Genomic DNA, 14,676 nt, shown 5'->3' with positions numbered 1-14,676 from the left:
TCACACAGAGCACAGGACACGAGAAGTCAGGACCAATTTTAATGTGGTTTGTCTGTGTGTGTCCGTGTCCATGTGTCTGACTGTGTGCGTGCGTGCGTGTGAGAGAGAGAGAGAGACAGACAATGTGAGTGTCTTTGTGTGTGACTGTGTTTGACTGTGACTATGTGTGACTGTGTCTGTGTGCATGACCATCTGTGTGACTCTGTGTGTGTGAGTGTGAGAATGAGAGAGAGAGAGAGAGAGAGAGAGAGAGAGAGAGAGAGAGAGAGAGAGAGAGAGAGAGAGAGAGAGAGAGAGAGAGAGAGAGAGAGAGAGAGAGAGAGAGAGACTGTGTGGTGGCTGGGGCTGAAAGGGTCATGTAAGGCGTTGCTCTCTTAAACCCTGTTCCAAGTGCATCGTCAGCACAACTGGTTCTCCATCAGCCTCTCGGTGTCCCCCAAACATATTGGCACTGGTGGCAGATGTATTCCAAAGTACGTACAGATACACCAACAAGGATGAGGAGGTTCGACGACTCTCCTGTCACTTTAGGAAGCCTACCTAATGCCCAATAGAGGGAGGTGCACAGACAGCGTTAGATTCCTGGAGATTCTGCAAACCGTGTTTGCCCTGTTCTGTGCAGTAACACGTTACTCTCAACATTTCTGAAAGCAACTGCTATGATGAAGCTTTAACTAGAGGGTGTGTTGAGATGTTTGAAAGATGTTTTGTGCCTACCTGTTTCTCATCGATCATTTTGGACCAGTCAATAGTAGGAATTCCATCTGTCCGGGTCAAGTTGTAAACCTTCTCATGTTCCGCTCGCAGCTTGAGTACTCTTTGTTTCAACTGCTTGATGCTGAAAGGAAACCACTCTGTTTACTGTCAGAGTATGAGGCACCACTACCCAAGTTCTTCTCTCACTCTCTTTTATTACTTCAGCGTAAGAGTAATAGCTCGGGGCAGGAGGCCAGTCAGCCCCTCCAGCCTGCTAGCCATTCAATACAATCATCTTAGCCTCGACTCCACTCTCCCTCTTGAATCACTCAACAATTGAAGCTATTTAGGGAAGATATGTTGTAGCTGTCCTCATAACCTGATGACTTAGTATGCCATGGTTATCTGGACCGCAAATGATTGGATTTTATCATTGCTGGGAGTTGTGAGACATCTAGGCGAAAGAGGTGAAATTCAGGCTGGCTTCCTGTTCCTTTGACAAATTCTATCATTTGTGATCCAGGATTCTGGTTCATCATGGGTTCCTGGTCGTCATGGAGACACACCCCTGCAGGAATTGCACCCCGACCACTTTTGTCCTCCACTCCCCCAGCATTTTCTCTCTCTTCAGGAGAAAAATATACCACCAGGAAATCAGGAGCAACTTCATTTCATGCAGTGGTTGGGGTGAACAGCATTGAGGTGTTTTTTTCTTTATTCTTCAATGGGATGTGACGTGTTGCCAGTGAGGACAACATCTGTGCCCATAGCCAATCGGGCAGGTGATGTCCCAGTGTAATCCAGGTAAGGTTCTCGGGATATGGGTTCAAATCCCACAATGGCAGAGGGTGGAATTTGAATTCAATAAAAACATGGAAAAAATGATGACTGTGAATCCATTGTTGCTTGTATGGGAGGGGAAAAAACCCATCTGGTTCTTTAATGCTCTTGAGGGAAGGAAGTTGCCATCCTTAACTGGTCTGGCCCACATGTGACTCCAGACCCACAGCAACGGGGTTGACTCTTAACTGCCCTCAACGATGGCCCACCATGAATGAACAAAAATAAAAGTTGGTCATCTCAGAGGGAAGTTAAGAGGCAACCACATTTCTAAGGGTCGGAAGTCATGTGTAGGCCAGACCAGATAAGGATGGCAGATTCCTTTCCTTAATGAACAACATGGGTTTTTATGATCGACAATAGTTTTGTAATAACCATTACTGATTAACAGTAGTGACACTACTGATTAGCACCAGTAATTTCAGGTTTATGAACTGAATGTGAATCTACCATGGTGGGATTTGAACAGATAACTGGATTAATAATCCAGTGACAGTACTGCTACACCACTGGAAAGGCTAGGTAAGAGGATGAGTGTGAAAGAAATAGGATGAGATAGAACAAGAGGAAACAGACTGGGAGCAGTTTCATGTGGAGCCTAAATGCTATCAGGGGATTTTTGGGCAGAATGGCCCATTTTGGTGCTTTATCTAAGGGTTATATTGGTCTTGGTTGGGGGGGGGGGGAAAAGAGTACAATACAGATGTACAGGAACAATAGCTGGACTTCAGGGGTTAGGCGATGGGGAGAGCTTATACAAATTAGGTCTGTGTTGAGGCTTAAGGGGTGATCTGGTCAAACTCTAAAGATATTAGCAGGAAAAGCCAGGGTAGATGAAGATAAACCATTTCCACCGTTTGGGGATTCTCAAACTAGGGGCAATAGCTTGGGAATTGGGACAGACCGTTCAGGAGAAATGTTAGAAAGGCTGTCAACACACAAAGGGTCTTGATGTTTGGAACTTTCTACAGTAAATGGCAATGGCTGCTGGATCAGTTGTTAATTTTAAATCTGAGATAAATCATTTTTGTGAAGCAAAGGTATTAAGGGATATGGGCCAAAGGCAGGTATATGGAGTTTGGACACACATCCACCATGATCTCATTGAGCAGCAGAACAGCCTCAATGGGCTGAATGGCCTACTCCTGTTCCTGTGTAATTTGTAAAATTTAGATTCTCCATAATTGACATGAACGAAGTAACAATGGCCGACATTCAATTATCTTGTATTTGCAGGGTCTATCCACTTGTATTTAACTCAAATTACCGTAACAGAAATAAAAATGGATTGCCTTACTCTTCCACAATCATGTCAGACTGAGGATGTTTCTCAGCACTGGCTGTCTGAGCATCTTTCTGAAGGTCCACCAGTTTGTCCTCTGAATTATCCATCAACTTGGTGGTTTCCTCCTGGAATATGAACTGTTTTCCCTCCTCTATCCTCCTGATATCCTAGAAAGGAGAGAGTCAGCTGTTAAATCTATTCAAGACAAGACTTTGAACACTCGAAAATTCTCTCCATCTAGAGAGAGAGGTGGGGCTCAGTGGAATACCCTTCTGTGTGCAATCACGTTTTTCATGACGAAATGGCAGGTGTCATCAAAAACTTTGACACAAAAGCTCACGCAATCACAACAAACCAGATTTCAGGATCACAGCTGTTTCTGCAATGCCACCTCAGATGATTCCAATCAGATGTGAAAACATTAAAACAAAAGCTAATCAGATTTTTCTTCCAAGATCCTCATCGGGATTTATCTTGAGCAAAGATTACTTTGTATAAATTTAAAATGTTTTGTTTTACTTTAACAGAGGAAGGTCCCTACACCAGTGGAGCACTGGGATAAAGGGCATGAACCTTTTCAAAAGTTCTCCAGCACGAGCAGATCCACAAGCCAGTCACACAGGTCCACTGGCACGGGTAAGAAGCTAAGGAATTAGGCTCAAGTGTTCAGAGGGGTGCTAATAATTGTTGGAACACTGGTCTGCCCGGACATACCGACTCAACACTGCTCCTATTTCCTCTCGATCTTTCCAGCTCAACTGTCCCAGAAATACAGAGCACATCTACTTGTTGGAGAGGTGTGTCACACAGCAGGGCATACAGTCAGACAGGGGCACGGTATCCTGGGGCTCAGTGGTTAGCACTGCTGCCTCACAGTGCCAGGGACCCAGGTTTGATTTCACCCTTGGGTGACTGTCTGTGTGGAGTTTGCACATTCTCCCTGCGTCTGCGTGGGTTTCTTCCGGGTGCTCCAATTTCCTCCCTCAATCCAATGATGTACAGGTTAGAGTGGCTTGGCCATGCTAAATTGCCCATAGTGTTTAGGACGTGTAGGTTAGGTACATTAGTCCGGGGTAAGTGGAGAGTAATAGGATAGCGGAATGGCTCTGGGTGGGTTACTCTTCAGAGGGTCGTTGTGGACTTGTTGGGCCGAAGGGCCTGTTTCCACACTGTAGGAATTCTATAATTCTTATCGGGCTTGTCCAGGAGGGGGAGCGTGGAAGGAGGGAGCATTAATATCCAAGAGAGCAGATCAAACACAGCCTTTGGGCAGGATTTCCTGACACTGACTGGTGATATCGCCTGGAATTCCCAACCACATGGAGTGGCGGAAGCATCATCGAATTATTACAGTGTAGGAGAAGGCCATTCAGCCCATGCTGTCTGTGCCAGCTCTCCAAGTGAAGATCCCACTTGGTGCCATCTTCCTACAACACTGCGTGCTCTTCTTTTACAAACAACCACGGTGCATCCCCTTGGAAAACCTCGATTGAATCTGCCCGCAGTCATGCTCTTGGGCCGTGCATTCCAAGGCCTGGCTGTTCACACGGTGTGAAAAGGGTTTTCCTCACAATACTTTTGCCTCTTTCACAAGTCGCTTTAAATCTGTCCCCTGTTGTTCTTGATCCTTCCACGCGTATTGCTGAACATAAGGGGGAGATTGATACACACATGAAGGAGTAAATGGGATGTAGGAGGGGCTGGCTTGGGAGGTGGGGGGGGGGGGGGGGGGGGGGAAAACGGACTCAAATGGAGTATAAATCCCAGTATAGTGCTGGACAGTGGCCTAACCGATGTCCTGTACAGCCGCAACATGACCTCCCAACTCTTGTACTCAATACTCTGACCAATAAAGGAAAGCTTACCAAATGCCTTCTTCACTATCTTATCTACCTGTGACTCCACTTTCAAGGAACTATGAACCTGCACTCCAAGGTCTCTTTGTTCAGCAACACTCCCTAGGACCTAATTATGAGGAGCATGGATAGGATAAATAGACAAAGTCTTTTCCCTGGGGTAAGGGAGTCCAAAACTAGAGGGCATAGGTTTAGGGTGAGAGGGGAAAGATATAGAAGAGACCTAAGGGGCAACTTTTTCATGCAGAGGGTGGTACGTGTATGGAATGAGCTGCCAGAGGATGTGGTGAAGGTTGGTACAATTGCAACATTTAAGAGGCATTTGGATGGGTATATGAATAGGAAGGGTTTGGAGGGATATGGGCCGGGTGCTGTCAGGTGGGACTAGATTGGGTTGGGATATCTGGTTGGCATGGACGGGTTGGACCGAAGGGCCTGTTTCCATGCTGTACATCTCTATGACTCTATGACCTATTTCTATCCTGCAGTTTTCATGCCCTGTGTAGATCTGTTGTATCAGCCAATTGCTTGTCGCCAGTGTGCAACACAGTGGCACAGTGGTTAGTGCGGCTGCCTCACAGCGCCAGAGACCCAGGTTCAATTCCCGCCTCAGGTGACTCTTTGTGTAGTGTTTGCACATTCTCCCCGTGTCTGCGTGGGTTTCCTCTGGGTGCTCTGGTTTCCTCCCACGATCAAAAAAAAAAATGTGCAGGTCAGGTGAATTGGCCACACTAAATTGCCCGTAGTGTTAGGTGAAGGGGTAAAATGTAGGGGAATGGGTCTGGGTGGGTTGCGCTTCGGAGGGTCGGTGTGGACTTGTTGGGCCGAAGGGCCTGTTTTCACACTGTAAGTAATCTAATCTAATCTAATCTAATCTATTCAGTTTCCTAATTTAAGATTACAATCTTCGCCTCAAATGTCCATAACTACTGTGCTGCCTGAGCAAGCTATGGTTTCAGAAACTCCAGGGAATATCAAATGCTGATGGCTGTTTTGCTTGATACACAATGACTGGACTGAGTTGCTTTATTAGCTATGATTGTAGACTTTTTAATGAATAAAGTATATCTTTTGCAATTAAAAAAAATGGAGACCCTAAGTAATCTCACTGACGAATTTTGACACCGGGTTTACCTATGCTTAAAATGAACTCATCACTTCTGTCAGGAGATGTCTGGAGTGCTTCCAGCACTGTTTTTTTTATTTAGATGGTCTTAATATCCTTTGATTAAGTTAAACCGATGTATTTTGTTTATTTGTAAGTCCCTTCTAGAAAAAAATCCATAACCCATTTAAAACCAGTGAATCAAAACGGCATTAAACAACAGCATTGAAATAATTGTATGCAAATGAAAATGAATTGAGGCTCGCCCAGAGATTCTGACAAATTCAGTGATTGTGAAACAACTGGAACTTGTACTTCAGCTACTCCCCACAGAATCACTGAGAATAGGCTCTGAGTAATGTTAAATCTTAAACAGAGTATGGGTTGACTCATTCTTAAATTATTAAAATGACTAATGGCAACAAGTAATTGGCTGAAAAAGAGCTAATGCTATAAATCAATAACTCCAGTTCCCACTGAGCACCTCTGAGTGTTAGGATTAACACAATACAGGGTGGGGTTTCACGAGGATATATCTGCAGGGAGATAATGAAAGAAAGAAACGTCAAATGCACCCACACCCATATCAACCAACACAAGACTTTAGAACAGGGTGTAACCCATCGAGAACCATCGAAATGGAGAAAACCAAATTAGTATGGACACCAGGCCATTCTTTGAGCAGTTATTAATTGAAAACTTACCTGGAGTAGGCATTCCTCCACCTTGTAGATATTCTTCTCCACATCATCCGCGTTCGCTTGCAGTCGCTCGATCAGTTGTGAGAGCTTTGAAGGCACCTTCCTGTAACAGATGAAGGGAACTATTGTATTACACAGGAAACAACAGGTGTGTATACACGGTCAGTAAGTTCTCAGCTACACTAAGATGCTGGAATGCATTTTCTCCCCTTCACAAGATGATGAAAGACAAGAGTTGGTGGATCCCATCAGTTAAGGATAGCTAGCATGGTATGAATGGAGATGGAAATACATCATTCTCACATCAAACTCCATTTTCTCCAGAAATGAACAACTCGTGTTTAGGAAAATGTCCTCAAGGGAGTAGTCATTGTTCCAAAATTTGGGCAGGGATCTAAAAGCAGGGTCAATGAAAGAGAGAAGGATTTGCACTAGAATAGCACTTCTCACAAACACTACGTGTCTCAGAGAGCTTTGCAGCCAGTAAATGGACTTAGGAATTGCAGTCGCTGTTACAGTGTAGGGAATGTTGCAGCCAATTCACACATGCAAAGCTCCAACATACAACAGTGCGTCGCTGCTGCTGTTTTGTCGCTCCTCCCGTGGTACATTGTGCACATCTGTATCACCCTCAAACACTCACAGCAGCTCAATCATCAATCAAACCCAAGCAGGACAAGGCGCAACTCCAAATCCAAAACCTAAACTCTAGCAAATTTCTTTTCTGTGGGTTATTTGGGTAAGAGAGAAATATATTCTACAACCAGAAAGTTCTGGGTATTACTCGATCGACGTGTTACGTTCTTGGGAAGAAAACGGTTATATATTCAGTCAGAAACAGGTGGAATTAGAAAAATTCACTCTCTCTTCTTACCAGACTCTTTCTGATGGTGTGTGTATGCATGGTCGTCTTGAGAGGACAAAATGCAGAGAGTGCAATTTTCAGTAAATGTGATATACCCCTGATCTACAAATTCTAACCCATTCCTGCATTTTCTCAATTTCATACAAGTTATTAGCAATATTAATGCTGACCTTGTGTAGGCACTTATTGCAAGATCACTGCAGAGTAAAACAGGGAGCTCTTATCCACACTTGTGCTACTACGTCTACTTGTACATCTTGTCGCCATCTCCCATAAAATGTAGTGACGTACGTCAGTTTCCATGCTGTATACCTCTATGACTATGACATGTGCATTTCCCAGAAAATTTCCAGGAATCCTATATATAATCCCACTCAAAGACCGGAGTACAAAGCCAAGGCAGACACTCCACTACAGTGTTACTTTCTCAAATGCTCCCCGTCTCAGAGTGACAATAAACTAAAGCCCCGTTTGCTTCCTTGGTTGGACACTTGGAACCCATGGTACCATTCCGTGGGCATTGGTGTGCTGACCAATTCTTATCTGTCAATCAAATTCACAACAATGGATTATCTCATTATTATCACATTTCTTTTTGTCTGTGGGAGCTTGCTGTGTGCAAACTGTCAGATTCCCTACTTTACGAAGTGCTTTGAAACGTCGATATAGACAGATGGGCATTAATAGACCAATGAAGTGCAATCTGTGCTGAGCACTGGAACCCACATTCTGAAGTGATTCAGATTCAGGTAGATTGGTCTCTGACTAATTACCTCCCAATCCATTCTCCCGGAAGGAAAAGCAGTCCTGCATTGAAGACCGTCCAGGAAAGGTTCATACATAGAACATTACAGCATAGTACAGGCCCTTCGGCCCTCGATGTTGCGCCAACCTGTCATACCAATCTGAAGCCCATCTAACCTACACTATTCCATGTACGTCCATATGCTTGTCCAATGACAACTTAAATGTACTTAAAGTTGGCAAACCTACTACCGTTGCAGGCAAAGCATTCCATACCCTTACTACTCTCTGAGTAAAGAAAAAAAAATGAGTTCCTTGGTTTTGCGGGCATTGAGAGCCAGGTTGTTCTCTGTGCACCATTTTCTGAGTCTTCCACCTCCTGTCTGTAGTCTGTTTCGTTGCCTTGACCAACTATGGTAGTGTCATCAGTGAACTTGTAAATGGCATTAGTCTGGTATTTGGCGACACAGCCTTGGGTATACAATGAGTACAGTAGGGGGGTTGAGTGCACACCCCTGGGGGGCTCCAGTGTTGAGTGTTAGTGAGGATGAAATATTATCCCCAATCTTCACTGATTGTGGCCTGTGAGTCAGGAAACTGGGGATCGGTTGTAGAGAGTGGGGCTTAGTCCGAGACCACTAAGTTTAGTAATCAGTCTCAAGGGGATAATAGTGTTGAAGGCTGAACTGTAGTCAATGAGTAGGATTCTTACATAGCTGTTCTTGGTGCCAAGATGTTCTCGGGAAGAGTGGAGGGCAAGTGATATGGCATCTGACATGGATCTGTTGGTCCGATCGGCAAATTGGAGTGGGTCAAGAGTAACGGGGAGGCTGGAGTTGATTAATAGCAGTCTTTCAACGCATTTCATGACCACCAAAGTTAGGGCAGTAGTCATTGAGACATGCTGCATGAGCCTTCTCAGGCCCAGGGATGGAGTTGGCCCTCTTGAAACAGGCAGGGACAGTGGCCTGCTGCAGGGAGAGGTTGACATAGGTTTAAAGGAGACAGAGAGGACTGCAGATGCTGTCTGAACTGGAGATCAGAGTCAAAAGGTGTGGTGCTAAATGACCCAGCCCTTTGTAGTAACGAATTCCCCAGATTCACTATCCTCAGAGCGGACATTCCTCCTCATCCTGGCTTTAAAATTTACAATGCTGAAAATGTGTTGCTGGAAAAGCCCATTCCTGAAGAAGGGCTCATGCCCGAAACGTCGATTCTCCTGTTCCTTGGATGCTGCCTGACCTGCTGCGCTTTTCCAGCAACACATTTTCAGCTCTGATCTCCAGCATCTGCAATCCCCACTTTCTCCTCCAAGCTAAATTGCCCCATAGTGTTCAGGGTGTGCAGGTTAGGATGGATTAGGCACATTGAGGTTAATTATCAATATTTTGAGGGCATTGATTGGCTACTTTATCACACGTGAAAAGACACTTACTAACACCGGCTGGTATTGAATTAGGAGGTTCATACCTGGCATGGTTCGCAATTTATATCAAGCAAAGGATTGGCTGTGGTTTCATCCCTATACTGACTGCCTTTCAGAAGTTTCACCATAAAACTTCCTTCAATTAAAGGCGCTACTTAAATTCGGTAAGTTGTTCTTGTTCTTTTCCTGTCACAATTCTTGCTGTCACCGTGTCCCCTGACCTCAACCAGAATTACCAAATTCCATTTGTTTTTCAAACGTTACGCCCGAAACCTTTGTGCTGACAATTATCCCAATAATTCCTAACCGTCAGTTGGGTTTCCACGATGTTGGGGAGCCGGTGTTGGATTGGGATGGACAAAGTTAAAAATCACAACACCAGGTTATAGGCCAACAGGTTTCATGATCTTAGTAAATTACTGGGGTTAGCAGGGCAGAGAGGCATTAAAGTCTAATGAGGAGGCCCAAGATTTATGAGCATTAAGCATGGAATGAGTCATACAGACAGTCATACAGCACAGGAACAGGCCCATTGATCCAACCAATCCACGCCAACCAAGTTTCCCAAACTAACCAGTCCACTTGCCTGCACTTGGCTCATATCCATCTATAGCCCTTCATATTCATGTATCTTTCCAAATATCTTCTAGGGCTGCACAGTGGTTAGCACTGCTGCCTCACAGTGCCAGGGACCTGGGCTCAACTCCAGACTCAGGCAACTGTTGTGTCAAGTTTGCACATTCTCCCCGTGTCTGTGTGGGTTGCCTCCAGGTGCTCTGGTTTCCTCCCACAGTCCAAAGAGGTGGATTGGCTATGCTAAAATTGCCCCATAGTGTTCAGGGATGTGTAGGTTAGGTGCATTAGTTAGGGGTAAATATAGGGTAGGGGAATGGGTCTGAATGCTTTACTCTTCGGAGGGTCGGTGTGCACTTGTTGGGCCGAAGGGCCTGTTCCCACACTGTAGGGATTCTATAAATGTTGTAACTGTACCTGCATCCACTACTTCGTCTGGCAGCTCAGTTCACACATGATCCACCCTCTGTGTGAAAGAGTTGCCCCTTAGATCCCTTTTATATCTTTCCCCCCTCACCCTAAACCTATGCCCTCTAGTTTTGGACTCCCTCACCTCAGGGAAAAGCTATTCACCTTACTCATGGCCCCTCATGATTTTATAAACCGGATTGGATGGATTAGAATGCAAGAGGTAGTTTACACACTGAATACTGTGGAGAAGAAAGGCTAGGAAAGATCTGGCAGTAATGATGGGTTTGACACTGACTGTGCCCAGTCATGACCCAGCAATGAAAGCAGACAGAAAGTGGATCCACCAGCAAATCAGTGGAGCATAAGTCCTGGTTTCTCGTCTGATGCCTTTAAAATTCCAATGAGGCATAAAGGAAAGATCTAAACTTAGGAATCAATGAAGAGAAATGAGACTAATCTCTTGTGTCAGAGGACTGAATTATGGGAAAAAAACGGAACCAGGTGGCCAACTGTTCCATTTTGAAATGAAGCAATTCGTCTTAAGTACATATCCTCGGGAAGTTTCTTAATATTCATTCGTGGAATGTGGGATCGCTTGGCAAACATTCCTTGCCCATCATTAATTGCCCATTGTAATTGCAATTAAGAGTCAACCCCCATGACAGTGCATCTGGAGTCACATGTAGGTCAAACCAAGTTTCTTTCTTTACAAAGGGCATCAGTGGACGAGATGGGTTTTTATGGCAAATCGACATTAAGCCAGCTTTTTATCTCGGAATTTGACTGAATTCAATACTTCCCCCTTCTGCCACGGTGGGTTTTGAACTCATGTCCCCAGAATGTTCGCCTAAAGTTCTGGATTACCAGTTCAGTGAACTTAGATATTCATTAATCAACTTGTTTGAAGACGACATCACACACCTCTGCAGCAAGTGCATCTTGAATCTGGAGATGCCGGTGTTGGACTGGGGTGTACAAAGTTGCATATGAAAGAACTGAAACCAACATGATCATTTTAAAAGATGAGAGACTTAATAAACAAGCCAAGTCTTTTTCAATATATAATTTCAGATACATCACACTGTAAACTCTTGCTATAAATTCTGTGTCTTACAATCTTATTCTCCACAACCACTTGATGAAGGAGCGTCGCTCCGAAAGCTAGTGCTTCCAAATAAATCTGTTGGATCATAACCTGGTGTTGTGTGATTTTTAATCTTGAATCGGAATCTTCTAGCACAGTGAAAGGAACACTGCCACTGCACTGCAAAAGCCAGTGACTGCACCCCTACATCAGTACCTCCCCTATGTGGGCATCTCAGGCATTTATTGCCCATGCCCAAAGAGCAGACACCTTAATGATTTTGACAAATGACTAAATGAGGTAGAAAATATTGAGCCTGAACATATTTCCATGTTAAACCATGACCACAAGACGTAGGAAAGGAGATCTACACTAAGCTATCACACAGCCTCTGTCTATGTTGCTCTAACATTACGCCATGCCTTGGTTAACTCCAGATTTGGCATTCCAACATACCCCTGGTCGGTTTCTCATTTTGGGGTCAGCTGTAAAACAGAAGTCAGCCAATACACTGCTATCGTGCCCTAGCTCACACTAACTTCACTCATTAACACTAAGCTCTCAAACCTGCAATGATTCCTATTGGAGCGCCACCGTGATTTTACCACTTTCATCCTGGTTTTAAATCCTGCCTCCCCTTTGCCCCACTATCTCTGTAATCGCCTCCTGCCCAATCACTCCTCCAATCTGGCCTCTTGTGGATTTTAAATTGCTGTAAGTTGAGCGCAGAGCTTCCAGTTGCGAAGGCCCACACTCTGGAATCCCCACCCTAAACCTCTCAAATTCTCCTTCCTCCTTTGAGACACTCCTGAAAGTCATAACTCTTTGACCAAGCCTTTGGTCTTGTGTCCTAATAGCTCCTTATGTGGTTTGGGGTGTGGTCCCGTGAAGCCCATTCATTTCACTACCTCCTAAAAGTTGCTATATAAATGAAATTCATTGTACAAATTGGGGAAGGACTGGCACTGGAAAGGTTCTGGAAATTGGGGAAAGGACTGCAGATGTTGGAGATCAGAGGCGAGAGTGTGGTGCTGGAAAAGCACAGCAGGTCAGGCAGCATCCGAGGAGCAGGAATTCCTGATGAAGGGCTTATACCTGAACCGTCGATTCTCCTGCTCCACATAAGCTGGGGTATGGAGGCAAAGCACAAGACTCAGGCATGCTGTGATGGGATGGTTAATTGTAGCTTTCTGTAAAAAGGAGGAGCTCCCTTAACAAGGCAACTTTTGCCATCTTTGTGGGCTCTCTCTACAAAGTCCCAACCTGACAAAAATTTGAATATTCTTTTTTTTAATATATAATCTCGGATGCTTTTCTTTGCTAGAATTCTGAGACTTGACTTCCTCCTCTTCAAACTCTCTCACTCTTGGATACTACCACCTTCTTCTGAATTTCCTTCTCCCAGTGTTACGAAGTTCCAGTCTCACCTTCCAAAACATCACCTTCCTATAACACCACTGCGGTGAAATCAAAATTCCTCACAACCTTCTCTTCGGTTCACTCCTCCCTGTGACTTCAGAGAAACTTGCTTCCCTCGGACTCTCCCCAACATCAAGCACAAAGATTGACGTTCCTCAATCATCTGGGTTTCACGGAATCCCTGGAGCGTGGAAGCAGGCTATTTGGCCCATCGAGTCCACACTGACCCTGCTGAAGAGCATCCCACCATTAACCTGCCTTCTATCAGTTTTGTTGTAACCATATAGTGCTATCCTGCAACGTGGCCTTTGACCATTCACCTTGAAGAAACTTGATGTGGAGGTGCCGATGTTGGACTGGGGTGGCCGAAGTTTAAAACTCACACAACACCAGGTTCCAGTCCAACAGGTTTATTTGGAATTCCATAAATCTGGAATTATTTATTCTGGAAACCTTGAATTAACTGCAGACGCCTGGCAAGTAGTAAGCTCCAGACCCAAATCCACATTCATGTTTCTGTCCCTTAAGACTCTCGCAAAGCTCCCCCAGTCTGTTATAACAAAATAAACAGAGAGGGAAGTGCCGCCTTTGTTGTTTTATTGCGGCTGTGGATTTTAATTAGAAGAACATTGAAGGTGGAGAAAAAGTCCAAACGTCAGAAAACATTAGCAATTGAACAAGATCCTATGGAATGTTGGACAAAGCCCGCTGTCAGGAGATTTGACAACTCTTCAGAGAAGCAGCACCTGTGCTACTTGTAGATCCCAGTTTCCTACATAAAACAATAGCCTGCCTGGTATTGGAGACCCAGGATGATGCTTTGGGTATGTGGATTCAAATCCCACCATGACAGACAACAAAATCTGAATTTGATAAAGAAAGAACAAGAACTAAAAGCTAGACTAATGGTGACCACGTAGCCATTATCAATTGTAAAAATCAGATTCATTAATGTCCTTCAGTCAAAGAGATCTGCTGCCCTTACCCAGCCTGTATTAAAGGTATTAAGGCACATGGGACAAAGATAGATATATGGAGTTGAACCTTGGATCCACCATGATATCATTGAATGGCAGAACAGGCTCAAGGGGTTGAATGGCCTAACTCCTGTTCCTGTGGATTACATCCGAATGGCTAGACAGGTTGGGACTTTTCCCACTGGAGTGTAGAAATGTTGAGAGGTGACCTTCTAGAGGTTTATAAAATCATGAGGGGTATAGATAGGGTTAAGGGTAGTGGTCTCTTCCCAAGGATCGGGGTACTCAAGACAAGGGGGCATATTTTTAAGGTGAGAAGAGAGGATTTAAAAAAAGACACGAGGGGCAATTTTTTTTTGACACAGAGAGTGGTTCGTGTGTGGAATGAACTTCCTGAGGAAGTGGTGGATGTGGGTACAATTACAATGTTTAAAAGATATTTGGATAAGTACATGAATAGGAAAGGTTTGGAAGGATATGGGCCAGGAGCAGGCAGGTGGGACCAGTTTAGCTTGGGATTTTGTTCGGCATGGGCTGGTTGGACCGAAGGGTCTGTTTCCGCGCTGGATGACTATGACTTTATGACTTCAGTCCCAAAGCAATGTGGTTGATGTTTGACAGCACTCCGAAATGTTTAGCCAGCCACTCCAATTCTGGACAACGACAGTCAACCAACAGCGGCTCTGCCCGTAGC

General features: G+C 44.6%; 1 protein-coding gene across 1 annotated transcript in view; it reads right to left on the bottom strand.

The window, feature by feature from the left end:
- Nucleotides 1-14,676, bottom strand: part of ppl (periplakin) — an 86,169-nt gene that overhangs the window by 48,345 nt on the left and 23,148 nt on the right. Inside the window, exons 2-4 of the mRNA XM_072560023.1 lie at nt 6,487-6,586; nt 2,834-2,988; nt 718-838 (exon numbers count right to left, since the gene is read on the bottom strand). Of these exons, the coding sequence (XP_072416124.1) occupies nt 718-838; nt 2,834-2,988; nt 6,487-6,586 (376 nt within the window). The remainder of the gene's footprint in view (nt 1-717; nt 839-2,833; nt 2,989-6,486; nt 6,587-14,676) is intronic.

The sequence above is a fragment of the Chiloscyllium punctatum genome, chromosome 40 (genome assembly GCF_047496795.1).
Source record: "Chiloscyllium punctatum isolate Juve2018m chromosome 40, sChiPun1.3, whole genome shotgun sequence".
Taxonomy (NCBI): domain Eukaryota; kingdom Metazoa; phylum Chordata; class Chondrichthyes; order Orectolobiformes; family Hemiscylliidae; genus Chiloscyllium; species Chiloscyllium punctatum.
Note: the sequence above shows the minus strand (reverse complement) of the source record. Positions and strands in the feature narration are given on the sequence as shown.